Here is a 19,393-nt window from a genome sequence, read left to right as displayed (position 1 = left end):
GGAAGGTACAGAGATTGTCACGAAAACTTCATGCTCAGGTGGGCGGGAGCTTCATCAAAGAGCGCTCTGAGGAATCTCTGGCCCTCGGATATTTATTTTTAAAGTCTGCTATTGTTTAGCCCACCCTGTTTCCTTTGTAGTGTTGTTATAAAAAGCGCAGATGATTATCCCGCTGGCCCAGCGCCAACATCCCTGCTCACTCCTCAGAGCCTCCTCCCGTGGTAAATAAAGAGCCAGCAGGTGCCATGAAAGTCGAAGGACAACCCTGAGCTCTAACCCTGTTTCCAGGCCGCAGCCCCGCCTCAAAACTGTCCCGGGTTATGAATGGTGATCTTGCTCTAGGCATTTCCCATCTGATTCCATCATGTCTGTCCTGGTCTCGTCTGCCTGGTGACACCTCGTGCTCCTGAGAGGACCCTGCTCCAGGACTTCATGAAGGATCTCATTATTAAGTAGTATGGAGAACTTTCTAACGTGCCACGGATCTAGCTGGCCTGTCTAAACAATAATCAATAAATAAACTTCATGGAAGTGGGAATTATAAAATAAATGTCTCAACTCTGAGGAAGTGGGTGCACAGTAATGAAAAAAAAAAGTCGAGGCACCAAGCAGTGGTGGCACCTGCCTTTAATCTCAGCACTCGGAAGGTAGAGGTAAGTAGATCTCTGTGAGTTCAAAGCCAGCCTGGGCTACAGAGCAAGTTCCAGGACAACCAGGGCTACACAGAGAAACCCTAAATTGAAACACAAAGAAACAAGCAAATAACTTGAGGGACACTGAGAGGTTAAACATGTTCCTTCATGGACTTCTTTTTTGGTGGCAAGTATTCTCATTGGCCACTCTGGGAACTGCACCAAGCCACCGTGTGTAGGAGCTTTCTGAGGAGACTGCCTGCTTCGCTCTGCTCAGCTGACACAGTGGACCTGTAGTAGCTAGGGGATAACCTATAAAATTGTGACTCTTCCTGTCACGTGGAAAGCCTGGAGTACAGACATTCAGAGTACTTTACTTACCGCACTGATCTAGTGAAGAGTAAGGCTCGGGACTGGAAGTAGCAGGGGACCGCATGCAAGAGAATGCAACTTCCTGTGTAATCCTCTCTCCTGCCTCTGTGATGAGAAGGTGGAGAGGGTTCAAGGAGTTTCCTTAATGGTGTTGAGTCTAAATGTGTTCCCTTGACATGGTTGAGTGCCCACTTCATGCTGAACAGTCTGGAAAGGTATGGAGACTGTGCTGTGTTGTCCATATGGTCACTTATGGCGATTTGAATAGAGATTCATTTCAATTAAGTAAAATTATAATTCGGTGCTTCAGTCTCTTAGACACCTGGCAAATGCTCGCTGGTCCTATGTAGCTTGAGGCTACTTCAGTGGATGACGTAAATACAGTTTCTACAGCACAGGAAGGCCTGCTGGGCAGGGCTGCTTTGGAATTCCCTGGCACATGGAGGAAGCTGATGTGTCCTGCATGGGGCATGAGAATGTGGTCTTTGGGGTCAAACCTGCATTGAAAGCCTAGCTCCACTGCCTGCTTTCCCAGCTTGGTGGCATGCTGCAAAGCCCATCTGAGCCTAAGATTTATCCTCTCTAAAAATGGGCTAATAATGCCTACCTCGCTGAATTAAAATGAAGATTAAAGGATATCTGTGATCAATGTGCAGTCATGGCTCAAGACAATGTCGGTTGCCATCATCAGCATCTTCCACAGATATGGGGTACTTATATTATCCAAACAGACGTTTCATGATCACTGAATTCTGTCTTTGTCTCTGTAATAGTTTTGAGGATATAGCTGTTTTCCCTATTATCCGTCTCTGTAATAGTCATCAACACTCTCCCACCAGGGTACATTGTAAGTCTTCCAAAAGCCCAGGCTTGGGGGCTGTGGTACCCTCTCATTTTTATGAATACAATGGGAGAGAGAGTAGATAATATAGAGAGTATGATTGTTGATTTTAGGACAACTTTTGTCTGGCTGGGAAACATGAATGACCAAGGCAGATGGGGAGAAAATGGGGACAAAGCTCTTCCTAAGGGTGAGCCTGAGACAGGCATTGCAACTACTGGGGGGATGTGTTGATTTAAGGTATTTCCACCAAGAATACTGTTTTTAGAAGCCTTTTGTTGCCAGCTGAGTCCTTATGCTGAGGCTGAGGCACTGAATTCATGGTGGTGAGAGGTATTTCATTTCCTGGGAAGAAGAGACAGAGAGAAAGGGGGAGGAGCCAGAGATGAGCTTGCCCCATGTGGGACTCTCTATAAACACCATGGCCTGCAGAGTGTTGGTTCCAGGGAGTGTCCATCCAGGGAGTGTCGGTTCCAGGGAGAGTCGGTCCAGGGAGTGTCGGTTCCAGGGAGAGTATCAGTCTAGGGAGAATCGGTTCCAGGGAGAGTAGGTCCAGGGAGTGTCGGTTCCAGGAGGCTAAGAAGGAAATTTGGCTCAGTCGACTCAGTGGCTGATGCTGCTTCAAACATGGAGAGTCTGAATCAGAGTTATTTATTTTAGGTATATTTTAACACAGCACAATTTGGGGGGAATTTTCCTGGTGATAACTCAATCCCTTGCACACAACAAATCTTAAGGCATGACTATAGCAAAGCTCTTGTAAAGGACATGTGACATCTTCCATAACGACAAGCTCGTTCATTTTTCAACTGTGATCTCCAGCTCTCTTGAGTGTTTTGGTTGTTTCTACTATTGCAACTGCTACTTTTGAATGCCTTATTGTCAGGAAAATAAGTTCTTCTCAACACACTAAACTCTATTTTCCCCACCCCACCCCCCCAAAAAAAGAAAGAAAAAAAAGGCTAGATTTCAGACTTGTCCTGGAAATTGGTTAATGGACACTTAACAATATCTTGGGTGAGTACTGAAGGCCAGAGACTGTCTCTCCAAATACTACCTTCCAGGCAGGCAGTCCACGGGTCAAAGAACAGTGTTTAGGACGAGAAGTGACACTGCTCCAACAGCAATGACATCCTCCTAGAGTTCTCCTGTCCTTCAGACGTGCACCAGGAGCTATGAGGATCGCAGTCCTCCAGTCACTTCAGAAGATGGACAGGATTTTATGGTGTGAGGAATGCCCCTGGCAGCCACCTGCGCATGCTGCTAGCCCTTCAGCTCCAATGGCTTCCCTTTGGCGTTGTCTAATGATAACCTCTTCCCTTCCCCCTGCTGCCCTGAACTCCAGGCTTTGCACACAGTGGTGGGGCATCTCATGTCAAAATGAAAAATCATTCTCTATGGTGACACTTTGGCTTAAAATAGGATTCTCAGCTTAGAAATCAGGCTGTGTAGAATTTGAAATCTCTAAACGACAGCCTGCTGCAACGTTTCTCAAGCTGTCCCGTCTCTCTCCCAGAAACTCAGAGAACATCAGTCAACTCGACTTGTCCAAGCATCCCTGGGGAAAATGCGTCTAGCAGAGACAGATGCCTCCTGCCTGTAACACAGCCATCCCTTCAGACAAACCTCTCAGGCCTAGGCAATATCCAGTCATTTATTGGTGGCTAAGACTAGTTGAAAGTAGACCTAACAATGTGGCCATTATGTCTCTTGACTTCCCAGCACCATGGAAATTATTCATGTCCTTCCAGCCTTATATTTTTGAGGTACCTCATAGTAACAAACATGCATAGTACATTTGTTCACCTAGGAATAATTTTGGAAGTCATGAAAAGAGCTGGGACATATGCTAGAGTAGATAATGAAATTACCATGGTTTATGATTATATTAGGTTCAGAGACAATCCGAAGATCCAACAACAAGGGACCAAAAAGCACATTATAACCCAGCCATGTGTCAAGACGATTGTATATGAATAAAAATTACCTTTAGGGTATGTTTGTGACAGTGAAGACTAATACTTTTTTTAAAAAAGATTTATTTATTATATATATAATATTCTGTCTGTATGCCTGCATGCCAGAAGAGGGCACCAGATCTCATTACAGATGGTTGTGAGCCACCATGTGGTTGCTGGGAATTGAACTCAGGACCCCTGGAAGAGCAGTCAGTGCTCTTAACCTCTGAGCCATCTCTCCAGCCCCCAAGACTAATACTTTTATGTTAACTATAAAATTATCTATGTTTACAAAACTGAGAAGAAAATTTAGTAGAATGATAACTATGGTTGGTGAGATGAAGTGTGTTTGTGGCCTGGGGTGATTAATATCTATTACTTTAATAATTATAGACCGATATTATCTTCTTAGTTTGAGCCTTCTGACAGAAAAGACAGAGAGACCAATGGAACTGTGATTTGCCTGGTGTCACTTACAATAAGATCATTAACTTGGTTCAAGACAAATGGTTCCTCAATACTGAATTTCAGCGGGAGCTTATCTCTGCTGTTGAGTGATATTACATATGTGTTCTGACAGTGTCCGTATGTCACCTACAGAAGGGGTCTTCTTCTATTTTATGACCAACCCCAAGAAAACTAAGAGGCCATGGCCATGGAAGTGGGCAGTGTAGGGAGTCTGTGCTCCCCGCCCCGGCTTCCACTCCTGAATTCTTCATTTGCAATCTTAAAATGTTTGCTATGTCTTATAAACTGTGAGGTGCACACCACTGCTCTACTGAGGTCCTAGTGTTGGAAATCCACCTTGTATCTGTAGCGTGACCTTTCTCCTTCTCCCTCTAGGTGTCGCTGCCCTGGATTCCAATGTGTCTGGAAAGATTGGTCTGCGTGCTGTCGTATATTACTTCTGCACCACCCTCATTGCTGTGATTCTCGGTGATGCTTCTTTCTGACTCCCTCTTCCTCCTGTGTGTAGAAAAAGGAGCGGCGGGCTGCATCCCCACCACCCAGCTAGTTTATACCCGAAATAACCACACCAAACTGTATTGATTAAATTACTGCCAGGCCCATTATCTCCAGCCCCTTATTGGCTAACTCTCACATATTGATCTAACTCATTTCTAATAATCTGTATTGCCATTTGACTGCGGCTTACCCTTATGAGTCTAACCAGCGTCCGTCTTGGAGAGAAGAGCCATGGCATCTACCACACTGCCTTCTTCCTCCCAGCATTCTGTTCTGTCTACTCTGCCTATCTAAGTTCTGCCCTATCAAAAGGCCTAGGCAGTTTATTTGACCAATGAAAACAGCACATAGAAAGAAGACCCTCCTACACCACCTAAGTATTTGTAACTTTGTGTTCAAAGTAACTGGGCTTCTTAAAGTGCACATTTTAGCCAGAAATCAATATTGTACAAAATTACCTGGGCTGTTGCTGCCTTCAAGTCTGCATAACACCTTTTCTGTAAACAAAGTGTACTGCAGACAGAATTTTGACTGTGGTTCTTGGTATCAAAGTCGCTGATAAAAACAGAGAGGAAGTGACATTTCTGTGCTCTGTCAGTATCACTGGGGAGAAAGAAGTAAGGCCAAGAGTCTATATAATTTTAAGACAGATAATTAACCTGGAGTTAATTATCATTACTAGAAGTAATAGAACATTACTAGAAGACAGTTCCAGAAAGGTTGCTGTGTATCTGCAACAGATATAACAGAAATAACAGAAAGACATCAAACAAATGGTGTGCCTTTGCTTCAAAGCCTTCTGTGGCTGATGTCATAGACTGAAGAACAGAAGGAAGACTGGACCTAGTGTATCCAAAAGCAGCTCAAGAAGACTTCTTTTCTGCATGCACTCATTGGCTTCTGGGGCGGGGGAGTGGTAATTAGGGCTTAGCATTTCCTTGGGAACTTGGGGCCCTCCGTGTCACAGTATTGCCTTGACCACCACCATGTCACCTGGTTCTCTAAGGGCCGCCCCAGGATACCAGCTGCCCTGGAAGGTTTTAATTCTGTTTGAATACTGTCCTTGGCTATAGGTATCGTGCTGGTTGTGAGCATCAAGCCTGGTGTCACTCAAAAAGTGAGTGAAATCAACAGGACAGGCGAAAGCGCTGAAGTCAGCACAGTGGATGCCATGCTGGACCTGATCAGGTGAGTCTTGCCAGTGGGTGATTTCCTCGGTGGCTCATCTGTATAGTTGCACAAGGCCCTATGAGTGATTGAATGCTCTGATGTCTTAACATTTTTAGGTGTATATTAAATGGTGCACATATGTGGAGGTCAGAAGACATCAATGATTGACCCTCTCTTTCTGCCTTATTTGAGTGAGGGTCTTTTTGTTGGCTTCTGTACATGCTAGGACAGCTAGCCCTTGAACTTCTGCAGATTCCCCTGTACCTGCCTCCATTTTTACCGTATAAGCACTGAGATTATAACTGTGCCAAGCTTTACATGAGTTCTGGGGATTTGAACTCAGATCCTTATGCTCACGCAGCAAGTACTTTACCCACTAAACCATCCCCCAATTCAATATTTTAACATTTTTAATAATTTTAAATTAATATGCATCTTTGTTTTTCTGTAAATTTCTACTTGCCAAGCATGGTTCAGAAAGCAATGGATAGAATGGGCCTCTGTCCGAGGACTTAGCATGGACAGATATGCAGGAAATATCCTTGTTGCATAAAGATGCTGGAAAGAACTGGATGGTCAGTTCTGGGGGTTACTTGGAGAACTTTGTGGTTTTAATTGCACAGAGAAACTCTCTTTTCTAAAATGATCAGTGCCACAAACAAACTAATGAATTGAAAGTACCAACTCAAGCAGAACAAATGTAGAAGTTACAAAATATGTCCATGTTGAGCAGTTTGACGATGTAGGACCATGACTGTCTCTACTTGTGACCATATACTGTAATTTCATATGATTTCTGCTGAATTTGCTAACTTATAAATCCATTGTTAGAATCACTAGGTTCTGTTCATAGAGTGGAACAACCAAATCATGAGAAATTGCCAAGAAAGCCAAGTACTTAAGTCCTTAGTTTTCTCTTTATGTTTCAACTGTCCTAACTCATTTGAGAAAATAGTCACTTGGATTTCCTGAGTCTCTAAGGCATGAAACATAGCTGTTTATAGGATCCATACAAGTTTTTTCACACCCATATTTCATTGGCTTATGTATTTAATTCAGTAACTATGACAGAATTTGCAACTGGCAAATAAAAATGGAAAGATACTGAAAATCAAACAGCTGCCTTAGCTCTGTATCCATCTGTCTGTACAGCATTTCCCCAAGAACAGCAAGGGTGTCACTTAAAGAATCTGTTAAGTGGTGGTTGGCTAGGAGAAACTCAGCAAGGGGGCACCCTGCAAAGCAGAGCCCAGGAGAGAAACCGGAATATCCAACCTATGCTGTTCTCAATTCTGTTGACATACAGTTCAGCGACCAAAAATATCTGTTTCCCTGATGTAATCGTGTTCTCCGTGTCTCCAACAGGAACATGTTCCCTGAGAACCTGGTTCAAGCCTGTTTTCAGCAGGTAACATCCATGGGTTTGTTTTTGAGTTACCCCTCTGTCCCCATGACCCACTGAGACTTCATTTTCTCCAACAACACAAGAAATGAAATTAGCCCATCAAAATTTGGGAGCAGAAAATTCACCTGTTGATGATGGGATTTCAGGTGACTCCTGTCTTTAGGACCATGTCAAATACATGTCATGATTGACAGCTCTCTTCTCATGAATGCTCTTCCCCTCACATAGAGAAAAGCAAGTGTTTGCTGACATTTTATTTATTTTATTTGTCTGTATTTTGGAAAGCCATGTTATATTTGTAAAGAACTTGGTCTTCCTGCAGATGCAGTGCAGTGGACAGAAGAGCTGTCCATCTCTTCCTTTCCATCCTTGGCATGGTGACCATCGGTGTCTACCCCACACCATGGTGGCCAGTCCACACAGAACTGGGACTTTTTCTTAACATCATTAGGTGTCTGTTGGTGGAGTTCTGCAGCAAAGTCATGGTGTTTTAGATTTTTTTCCTCATGAATGTTTACCACTGTCTTCACCCCACTGAAAATCCCTTTCTGTTTATCTGGGTTCCGTAAGACAGCTGAGTCGATCACAAACTGCTGTATTCATTTACATAAATTACATGAACAGAGAACTCTATATATACCAACAAAAGTGGCGATTGCATTGCTATCCTGCAGTCCCCATCAGGAACAGAACCACCTCTGTTTAAGGGGTGCCTTTGCAGCTCAGCTCCTGTGGTTCTTTGGAGGGTTCGGAGTTGGCAGAGGTTCTGCCTGGGGGACAATTCTTCTTAGCATCATAATATAGTAGCTTTTTCACAGTCCACCATGATGGAATCCTCACAGAACCAAAACAGGGCTGGCTGAAGGGAAAAATTCAACAGGAATCTCACTGACAGCACAGCCCTGGAGGAACTGTTGATTTGGACACAACCACCCAGTTACACCTTTCTCGGAACTTATTAGTCACCATGACTATCTTTATCAAAGTGCTAAGGTTATTTTTCCAGATTAAAGACGATCAGTTTATAAAAACAAAAATGATTGACAAGACTCTCCCTGTCTGTGAAAGTCCCTACAGATAAAACCTGCTCCCTTTTGTGTTCCCCTATCATAAAAGGGGGAGAACATTCTGGTATTATTGGGATTTGGGTTTTCAGATCCCATTTTTAGTCCCAGTGGCTCCTGGAAAGGATCATCAAAACCTAGAAGCAGCAGATGTACCATCAGTAGAACCCTTAGGTGACAGATATTTGGCCAAAATAACATCCCTGTGGTGTAGCCCCAATTGAATGCTAAAAAAAAAAAAAGTTGTTTTACTTTGTGTGCACTTGCTTTCTCCAACATGCAGTACAAAACCACGCGTGAAGAAGTGAAGCCTGTCAGTGATCCTGGGGGGAACGCGACAGAGGTGTCTGTCACCACCGCCATGACAACAATATCTAAGGTACCATCTGCCGCCCTACCCTTCCCCGGCATGCATGTGCCAGTCTTGAGTGGCAGGAGAGAAAAGGCGTTGAGTTTTTTTTTTTTTAAGACGTTCAGTTTTATTACGCACAGAATCCTCGTTTCTGAGTTTTTCTCTTCTCCTAATGTATCTGTAGCCCTGGAACATTTTGCAGTCCCCAAGAGTGGCGCAAAACTGTGTTACCCACAGTACCTGAGTCCGAACTGAGGTTGGATGAGGCTACTATATCTTGTCATTTTGGTTTTCATTTAATACACAAACATCCACGTTGGTATTTTTTATCCCACTTTTATTTACCTAGCATGCATTTTCCTGGTGATTTCGTGGTCTGTTTATTTATTTTACTTTGTCCTGTATTACACTGAGGATCTCTTTTGCTGACTCTTTATTTATGTGTGTGGGTGGTTAGGCATACTGGGGATTGAACCTTGGGTCTCCTGCGCACCAAACATTCTGACCTTGTGCTGTTTCCCCAGGGTGCATGCCCCCGCCTTGCATAGTAACAGCTATAATTTTGGGTATTCCCATACTTCTGCACTTTGCTCAGTCACCGCCATTCACTTCTCTTCTGTCCTCCGTAAGAACCCCACCCACTCTCATGTGTATTTGCATGTGTGTGCGACTTGACCACTAAGCTGCTTCCCAGCCCTATAGACTTTTCAATCTGGAGTCCATATAGAAGAGAAAGCATGCAATATTAGAGTTTCAGTTCCCTCTAGACTTCTTATTCCTGCAAATGATGTGATTCCATTCATCTTTATGGATGAATGAAACTCCACTGTGTGTATGTACCACATGGTGATGGATTTCCTCTCTCCGTTCATCTGTCAGTGAGCGCCTCGGCCGTATCTTTGCTGTTGTGGCTAGTGCAGCAATAAACATCAGTGTGCAGTATTTCTGTGCTGTGGGGACTCTGAGTATGTCCAGGAGTGGTGTTGTTGGTTATGTCTGCGACGCCTCTGCGTCCTTGCCAGCACTTGTTTCCTTAACAGCAGCCATTATGACTGGGGTAGGATGGACTCTCGGTGTACTTTTAATTTGTATTTCCCGATGGTGAAAGATATTACACAGTTTTCATATATGTATTGATTAGTTGTTGATTTTACTATATAAAATTGACAGAAGCAAAGTAATAAAATGCTCCATAATGTTTCTAAGGACAAGAGCATGGCGATGCCCTCTGCAGAGAAAATATATGTGCTATAGAAGCTTCAGACATGAGTACAGTCCTGTTAGCTGTGAATTCCATGCTAATGAATCAACATATAGAAAACCAGACATCTCTAAACAGAAATGCACATTAGTCGTGCACTGACTGCTTGATATAAACGATGTAACAAGGCTCCTGTATTTCTCCGTGGAGTACTAACATGGTGACCGTGGGGACTTTATAGAAGATGACTACCAGGAATAAAAAGCATCAACTATTCATAGAGATGATGATGAACCTTGTCACCTTACCGTGGCCACTCCCTACAGCTGGGTACTTTGGGGTCTGTTTTAGGGTTGCAAGGCTATATACATAGAATACAGGCCCCTGGTTCCTTGTCTCAGTCTCTCCCCTGAATGTGAATCTGAGTCCATATCATCTTGGACTTCAGAAGGACCTCATGGCATGTGTGCCAAGTTCTCTACATGGGACCCAGCCCCACTCCAGAATGCAACCAACTCATGCCTGTTCTGCCATGTAAGAAACACAGTGGCGTCATCTCCATTCAGAATAGATTTCGTCATCAGAGTAGACCATAAAGTCATCAAGACAATCACTAGGTTTTGAGAGCTATTGAGGTTTCAGGATTGGGGAATCAAATTTGTGGGCCTGAAGAGACACTTTGTAGACCCATAGTAGACTTCTGAAATATAGTAGACTTCATAGTAGCCAGAAGAAAGTATTTGTTCTGAGTTTAAAGTGGGAGAAAGAAGTGGGGAGAGGAGGAGGGAGACTTAAGGGGAAGACTATTCAGGCAACTTAGTAGTTAAATTGAAGCTGGATATGATAGTGCGTGCTTATAAGCCTAGAACTCAAGAGGTTAAGGATCACCCTGGGCTACTGAGTGAGTCCCTGTCTAAATAAATAAGTAGGGGCCTGGAGAGATGGCTCAATGGTTAAAAGCACTTGCTGCTCTTCCAGAAGACCTGGGTTCAGTTCCCAGAACCTACATTGGGTATCTCTGTACTCCAGCTCCAGGGCATCTGATACCCTCTTCTAGACTCCATGGGAATCCCCACAAACATAACATAAACACACACATTCACATGTGTGTGCACGCACACACACATATACACACACACAAATGAAACAACTAAGTGAATAAATATAATTTAAATTCAGTAAGCCATTGTTGGCTTCCTGCTTTCTACTGCAAAAAGCCTTCATTTCTCCCAACCATGGCCATGGGCCCTCTGTGGCCCAGCTTCTACTTGCCTCCCACGGTGAGGGTGGGGCTGTCTTCTGTGTAGATCCTTGCTCCTATTCCTGACTTTTGATAAGATTTCACAGTTTTCTGAGCACCCTCCATATTGGAGTTGCTGGTGTACATTAAGAGGATAGTGGAAGAACAGATATCATGTGACATGTGACAGATTTGTCACATCCCCAAGCAGTGAGTGATGAATGTCATCATCAGAGAAACCAGGGTGCTTTGGGAGCATTATTGGAGCAGGCTACAGAAGCCCAGTGCATCACACCTTTGGCCTATGGCATTCATCTTTCCTGAATATGCTCTGTCTCTTGGGTACTGTGTTGGCTTGGAAGAAAATGGCCCACAAAGAGAACGGCACTATTAGGAGGTGTGGCTTTGTTTCAGTGGGTGTAGCCTTGTTGCAGGAAGTGAGTCACTGTGGAGGCTGGCTTTGAAGTCTCATAGATGCTCAAGCGACACCCAGTGACTCAGTTCATGTGCTTGTCAATCAAGATGTAGGACTCTCAGCTCCAGCACCATGTCTGCCTGCACACCTCCATGTCCCACCATGACGATAATGGATGAAACCTCTGAACCCGTGAGCTGCCACCTCAGTGAAATGCTTTCTTTAATAAGATCTGTGGTGGTCATGATGTTTCTTCACGGTAATAGAAACCCTAAGACAGGTACCTATGCCTCACTTAGCTTTCCTTAACCTCACAGACAGCATTCATGTCCTAGTTTCTGTGTGACTCTTGTAACTCATACTATGGCTGTGCGGTTAAGATACTAACACCATCTCAGTATTGGCTCAGGTTTCTCACAGCTCATCCTGTGTCTCCAGCGACATTTTAAGACCTTGTGCTGTAGCCTGTGCCATTGGAACACTCTAGCGGCACCATAAACATTTGTTCTGTCGTGAGTAAGAAATGACAGGTACCCCGGTGGCTCATCAGCACAATTCTTTATAGTCCTGCTCTGCCCCACACAGATTATGTTCTGTTAGTAAACCGCATGCTATCTTTTGCTCAGAATAAAGAAGTGATTCATAGCATCAGACGTCTGGCTAGTTTTTATGTCTTTAAAATCCCACCCGTCACCTCAGACTGAAGGCAGTGATGAATGTCCCTCAGCTTCATTCTCAGGAAGGAGCAGATGGTATAACGTCCTCCAAATGTTCATGCTGGTAAACACCGTGTAGTTCTTGCATTGTTAATTTCTACCTTTTAAAAAGAAATCTCCAAATGTAATTAGTGGTTAACCCTGGAAAATGCCCTGATCCTAAAATTCATACAAATTCACAACATTCAGCACTGGAATTTTTCAAAAGACATGTTCACAGATGGGCTTGTTAAAAAAGAAAGAAACAACAACCCCATAAACTTCAGTGGCGGGGACGGAGCGCTTCATGTGTAGGCTTCCCTCGTTGTCATTATACCTCTGGTTCCCAGAATGCTTCAGTGGATTCTCATTGTTTTGATCCACAGAACCAGACAAAGGAATACAAAATCGTGGGCCAGTACTCAGATGGCATCAATGTCCTCGGCTTGATAATCTTTTGCCTCGTCTTCGGACTTGTCATTGGAAAGATGGGAGAAAGGGGGCAGATCCTCGTGGATTTCTTCAACGCGTTGAATGAGGCGACCATGAAAATCGTCCAGATCATCATGTGGTGAGCAGCGCCGACTGACACGGGTTTGCTTCCCCTGATAACACCTTCTCAGAGCTGGGAGGAAGAGGCTTCCCTTCCTCAGCCAGCCCTTGCTAGAGAAGGCAGACATTTAAGATCAAGACTGGCGTCTTAGCTAATTTCACACCTTCCTCGGGAATTGACAGGCCCTGAAATCTGTCAGCCATTGTCTCTTCCCTCAGAGGCCTGGAGCTACCCAGTATTCCTGTCGGAAGGGATCTGAGAAAGTTCCTGGAGTGTATGAAAACAAGGTGCTTTTCTTTTTAGGCCCTGTGCAGAAATGACATTCAAAATATCACAAGTGTGCTAGCTTGGGTATCAGCCCATCTGTACAAGATAACTGTCTTCCAGCATCCAATGATACCACCTGTCTGTCCTGTCTCTGAGATGCCCCAAAGTTCAGCTTTCCTGGACCACTGTTCCCTGCCCTAGCTTGTGTGGAATTGGGTATAATCCAAATAATAGAAAGTGAAAGCAAAATAGCCGGTGATAACAGCCAAGGAAGTCACTTAATCCCACTGAAACCTCAGCTTCCTTGCCTGTTAGATAAAGAGAGTAAAACCTACCCCAGGGCTAGGGGAATAATGCCAGGGAAAAGCTTCCCAGGCATAAGACCTAGCTAGATAGAGCTCCACATGGAGCCACTGTGGTCACAACACTACTGCTGCCATCGCCTCTACTGATGACACCTGAGAAGCAAGACGATCATAGCTGGGGAGATTTCGCTCCTATGCGATGAGCAGATATGATCGTCACTAGGGTGTGTGTGCTTTTGTAGTACACTTTCTGACTGGCTGCCCTTCATTGGGGGTGGAGCACGCAGACACTGGGGACAGCAGTGCATGCTGGGCTTGAAGCTGAATGCTTGGCTTCCTCATTGCCGGCCTCCCAGTGATGTGAGCATGCGCACTGAGCAGTCCCGCGCTGTCTTCTTCCCTCCCAGCAACCTGTCCGGGAAACGCTCCGAAGACTCAGTTGTTTCTTTCTTGTGCTTGCTTTCTAGTTACATGCCCATTGGCATTTTGTTCCTAATTGCTGGGAAGATCATTGAAGTTGAAGACTGGGATATATTCCGCAAGTTGGGCCTTTACATGGCCACTGTCCTGAGTGGGTATGTCCGACTGAAGAGAAGAAACAGAATTCCCTGCAGATGCAATGGGGCTACTGTAGAAAGGCCAGGGTGTAGCTGGTTAGATGGCTTTTCTCCCGTGTGCGGGGGAGAAAGATGGGGTTTGGAGCTAAAAGAGCATCAAGGTTGCCCTTTAACAGCTGTATCGTAGGTGGATCATGCTGTGCTAATTGCCAGCTCCTGGCAGAACAGCCTGGACCAGACTTTGCCATTGTCTCTGTTGGTTGGGTTTAAAACAAGAGAAAAACTCATTTGTAGGCTCTTGGGGCTGGCTCCTGCCCTCTCCTTCCTTTAGAATGTAAACTAATCAAGCAGGAAAGAACGCCACCCACATACCCCAAGGCTGAAAGAAATTAGAAGGACCTAAATAAATTCCATCTCGAGCATGTAGGACTGGTTTTGGTTCTGATGTTCTTGCTGGGCCGGTAGCTACTGCTGTGATTTGTGTCACCGGGGTTAACAGGCTATTTAGTAAGTGTTTGAGACCTTTCAGAAGCCATCAAACAAATAGGAAGGTGACAGGGTTGAGCCTCTTGCATGTTTCTCACAACGCAGCAGTCGGCTCCTGCAGAAGAGATATCCTAGGTTATGAATGGTGCCACCAAACACCCTGCCAAGGACAGAACGGTCCTACCTACTGAGACATGTGGAACAAGAGAATGAGCAACTGACATTGCTTTGCTTTCCGTGGGCAAAAACCCCCAGCCCGAGCCATCAGCTTCCCTCTCAGACCCTGGCTACACTGCCAAGTTCCCACAACACAGTATTAGCTGGTAACCCAGTGTGCCGGAAACACAGCTTTTCAACCTGACAGCAGCAACCTGGTCCTACCGTGGGAAGGTCAGAGTTGAACTGCTAGACCACAGAGATCAGAGAAGTGGTGCTTCTACCTTCTACAGCCCTGCACTGGAGCTGCTGAGAGACAATACCACGGGGTGGGATGCGCAGTGATGTGGCTGAGGTCTGGGATAATAAGTCCTTTCATAACGGGGTTCTGTTGAGTTCTCGTCTCTTGCTCTATTTATGTTTCTAACAGACAACTAAACGTTATAGCTAAGATCTCATGATTCTCCGGACTAAGAGGACTCTCTCCTCAAACCCTCAGGGTTCCTGTTTGTAGGAATCACTGCTTATGATTCGATCTTGTCTAACTGAACTGCCAGCTTGCCACTTGCATGTTTGCACCGTCTGCTGGCGGGGCTTGTTTAGTCAGCCCTGTTTAGATTAACCTGTAGATTCTTATGTGAGGCACTTTGGGAAGGCAGGAATAGCAAATAAATGAGGGCCAGACCTAAAGTATAAGTTTCTCTTTATTGCAACTCTGACTTCCCTCTTAGATAGTAGACACCATTCCCGAGCCTAGTCCAGAACACAGGATGGGGTGGGCTGTGATGAGCTATAATGAGGTAGCAAGGTTGGGGACAAATGTGACCTTGAAGGGAGGATCAGCTCAGCCAGGGAAGGTGTGGAAATGAGGGACAATTACCTGAGATTTAAAGGGGACTTAAAAATTCCATAGGGAGAAACAGAGAAAGAAGGAAGATTGAATTCTGTGGAAGGCAGCAGAGAGGAACATCATTGCATACTGAGCAGGAATTGTTGATTGCAGAGATGGAGATGATTTGACCCTCAGTGAGCTGGGAAATCTGTTCAGCTATATGATTCACTGACAACTGTGACAAAGGGTCTCATTTGCTGATCGAGCCTTGACATCCCCAGCTGTGGGATGGAGCCATGGTTTCGCGGTCAGCATCCCCATCTCATTGGGTCTTTATGAAAGTTTTAAAGATGTCATCATTTTAAAATCTGATTGAAAACCGGGCTGAAGTCTGAGGAAGTGGCACTAAGACTTTCTCCCTCTTGTCTGCAGGCTTGCAATCCACTGTGTTGTAGTACTGCCCCTGATCTATTTCATAATCGTGCGGAAGAACCCTTTCCGATTTGCGCTGGGCATGGCACAGGCTCTCCTGACAGCTCTCATGATATCTTCCAGGTAACTAGAAGAGTGTCTTGGAGGAGCCTCCAGACCATGCTTCGTCAGCTTTTGTCACTTGGTGAAGATGACTCCAGCTTCTGGTTTGGATAGAACCCGTTGAGAGATGGCACCTGTATTCTCTGTCCATCTCCTTGAATGTATTTCTCCAGCCTTTTGAATACTTCCTACACTCTTGCAGTGGCCTGATACCCAGGAAATATTCTAGTGTAACTAGAGGTAGTGGTAGGCACAGCACCTTCCGATTCCTGGACTGGCCAAAAGTATCAGCATAAAGGCTGGAGAAGACCTGGGTTCAAGTCCCAATACCCACAGAGTGGCTCACAAATATCTGTAGCTCTAATTCCAAGGGTTACAAGACGCTCTTCCGGCCTACAAGGGCACCATACACAAAGACATGCATTTAGGCAAAACACCCATACACATAAAAATAAGAATAATTTTTTTTAATTACCAGCGTGCCTTGGGGCTCTTGATTCACTTTTTAGAACACAGGGATTCTTTTTGGGTGGAGACTGAGGCCTGGCATTTTTAGACCTAAATTCTTTTCCCTTGATCCCACAGTTCAGCAACCCTACCCGTTACTTTCCGCTGTGCAGAGGAGAAGAACCAGGTGGACAAGAGGATCACAAGATTCGTGCTGCCTGTTGGTGCCACCATCAACATGGATGGCACTGCGCTCTATGAAGCCGTGGCGGCTGTGTTCATTGCACAGCTGAATGGCTTGGACTTGAGCGTTGGGCAAATCATCACCATCAGGTGAGGCATGGTCTGACTCTGACTTGCATCACTGCTGCTTGGACTGCCTCAAGTAAACATGCTCTGGGAAGACAGACCAAGAAGGACCAGAGATGGGATGTTCTATTGGTTTATAAGTTTCATCTTGAAGACAAGGGGTACACTCATGGGACACGCAATTCCTGCTTCAGGATTTGGGAAGCTGAAGCATCTCTCTGTTCAGCATAGTGTGACCAGTAGGTGGCCAGACAGTGCCAGGCACAGACTAGACACCCAAGACTCAAGGTTAAATAAGTATCTTCTCCTGTTCTAACAGAAGTCCCTGGTGGGTGAGGGTTAGAAGATACCCAAATAAAAATTGGATCTGTGGTAGGACTCTCATGGAAAATTGACTGGGGGTCATGGGTGGCCCCAGTAAGGAAAGGATCAACTGTACCTGGGGAAAAAAGACAAGGATTCCTAGAGGGTCGGGAAGTACAAGTGAATCTTAAATGAGGAAAAAGACAAAAGCTAAGAGCTCAGAACAGCGGAAGTATCTCACAGCTTAAGCAGAGTCCGGATTCTTTGGCCATAAGAGCCTTGTGTGGAGGATCTAGTATACCAGTTTATCATATCGTGAATATATTTGCATTTTAAAGAGATAATTAGTAGTATGATGGGAAGCTTGTATGGGAGCAGGGACCACAAACTAGATCAGCAAGTCGCTAAACATCCTATATCAAGACATACACTGGGCACACCTCTGAGTTTGACTACCAAAGGGCCACCATTCAGATTCAGGCTAGTTTCAGGACAGGCTCCAAAGCTACAGAGAAACCGTGTCTCCAAAAATCAAGCAAACAAATAAATAAATAATGAAAAATAAAAAAGAATTCTAGGTGACTGGTGTGAAAACTCAGTAGTTAAGAGAACTGCCCTTCCAGAGGACCCAAGAAGTTAGTAGCTCAAGACTGTTAGAAACTTAGTTCTAGGGCATCCAGTGCCTCTGCCCTTCATAGATGCCTGTACTCATATGCAATTATTCACATGTGTACGTGCAAACACTCACACAATGATAATAGAAATTAATTAAACCAGGCAGTGGTGGTGCTTGCCTCTAATCCCAGCATTCAGGAGGCAGAGGCAGGTGGATCTCTGAGTTTGAGGCCAGCCTGGTCTACAGAGGAAGTTTTAGGACAGCCAGAGCTATATAGGGAAACCCTATCTCAAAGAACCAAAAAGTAAATAAAAATTTAAAACATTAGATTTTTTTATTTCAAATGTAGATATGATTGAGAATATAGACCAAAAGTCAGGGTCAGCCACTTAACAGTGGCCATAAGACCCATGGGTGACAAGTCAGGAGTCTGTGTCTGAATCAGTAACACTGTGACAGTTATAACCATAACCCTGGGCAAGCTGAGTTCTCCAAGCACTGTTTTCTCATCTGTAAGTGGAGGAAATAATACTGCCTACGATTTATTCAAACATGTCAAGAGGATATTTATGAGGTCTTGATGGCTTCACAGAGAGTCTGCACCTGTTAGGAATAGGCGACATTATTCAGGAAGAGTTTGTAGAGAAGAGGAAACTGAGGGCAAGGTCTCAGAGAATTCTATTAGAGGTAGGTAGGAGGAAGAAAAAGAGAGGGAGAGGAGACAGTGGGAGATGGGAGGAAACCAGGAGCATTGTGGAAACCTAGAGACAAGTGGTTTATTTTTGAGGACTGAAATGGTTCAAAGTCTGATGCCAAAAAGAGTTCGAGGCAAATGAATACCGAGGAGGTGGTAGATATGGCATTGTTGTGTCCTAGGGCGGCATTTTGTAGCCACTAGCCCATTGGATTTCCAGAATAGGTGTTGATGTCATCGTGGTGAGGCTGACGAGGGCTGCAGGGAGAGTCATCTTCTCTGCTGGTTTCAGTGGCAAAAAGGCAGGACAAGCAAGGTCTCAGCACTCAGCCAGGCTTTATTGAAAGCAAACACACACACACACACACACACACACACACACACACACACCACACCACACAAAGAGACAGGCTCCCCCGGTAGGAGAGAGGATCCAGAAGTCAGAATCTGAGTTTTCCTAGCGGAGCCAAAACTTTCACCTGTTTGAGGGCGGGATTAGTTCCCTCTCTCCCTCAGGATTGGCTGGTTTGGGCTGTTGCCATGGACTGGGTAATTCAGACAAAGAAAGAAAAAGCTGACTGGTTCCCACCATCAGAGTCCCTCCCTTTATTTAAAAGTCAATAGCAGATGTCCCTTCCTGCAGCACAGACATCAAGTCTTTTTCTTAAAGAGGGAGAAGGGAGCCAGTCATTTTAAATGTTTATGGGAAAGCACATTTGTAGCACCTTAATCAACCCAGCGCTTTGCTGCCTGCCCGCCAGGCGGCTTTCTGGACTCCTGCTCCCTCAGGATGCTCAACCAGCCCTGAGTAGTGCCTGCAGCACTCAGAGTGCCATGTGTACTGATTCTAGCAGAAAAGCAAAAGTATTTTCAGTTCGCTGCCCAGGTACCATCCTGATCATTACAGAGCTTCGTCTACATAAAAGCCCTGCAGACATCCAACCTCCCAAATCCAGGCAAGGAATTGAGATTCAGAGAAACCCCTTGCTGAAGAAAACGCTCATCATAAATGGGCCGAACCAG

At 44.9% G+C, this 19,393-nt stretch overlaps 1 protein-coding gene across 1 annotated transcript in view; it reads left to right on the top strand.

The window, feature by feature from the left end:
• Window positions 1-19,393, top strand: part of Slc1a1 (solute carrier family 1 member 1) — a 72,986-nt gene that overhangs the window by 49,402 nt on the left and 4,191 nt on the right. The window contains exons 3-10 of the mRNA XM_041661189.1: window positions 4,647-4,739; window positions 5,843-5,957; window positions 7,305-7,347; window positions 8,692-8,787; window positions 12,698-12,882; window positions 13,904-14,011; window positions 15,900-16,022; window positions 16,587-16,781. Coding sequence (XP_041517123.1) covers window positions 4,647-4,739; window positions 5,843-5,957; window positions 7,305-7,347; window positions 8,692-8,787; window positions 12,698-12,882; window positions 13,904-14,011; window positions 15,900-16,022; window positions 16,587-16,781 — 958 coding nt within the window. The remainder of the gene's footprint in view (window positions 1-4,646; window positions 4,740-5,842; window positions 5,958-7,304; window positions 7,348-8,691; window positions 8,788-12,697; window positions 12,883-13,903; window positions 14,012-15,899; window positions 16,023-16,586; window positions 16,782-19,393) is intronic.

The sequence above is a fragment of the Microtus oregoni genome, unplaced genomic scaffold (assembly GCF_018167655.1).
Source record: "Microtus oregoni isolate MIOR12 unplaced genomic scaffold, Mior012 000012F_ref0000307, whole genome shotgun sequence".
In the NCBI taxonomy this organism is placed as follows: domain Eukaryota; kingdom Metazoa; phylum Chordata; class Mammalia; order Rodentia; family Cricetidae; genus Microtus; species Microtus oregoni.
Note: the sequence above shows the minus strand (reverse complement) of the source record. Positions and strands in the feature narration are given on the sequence as shown.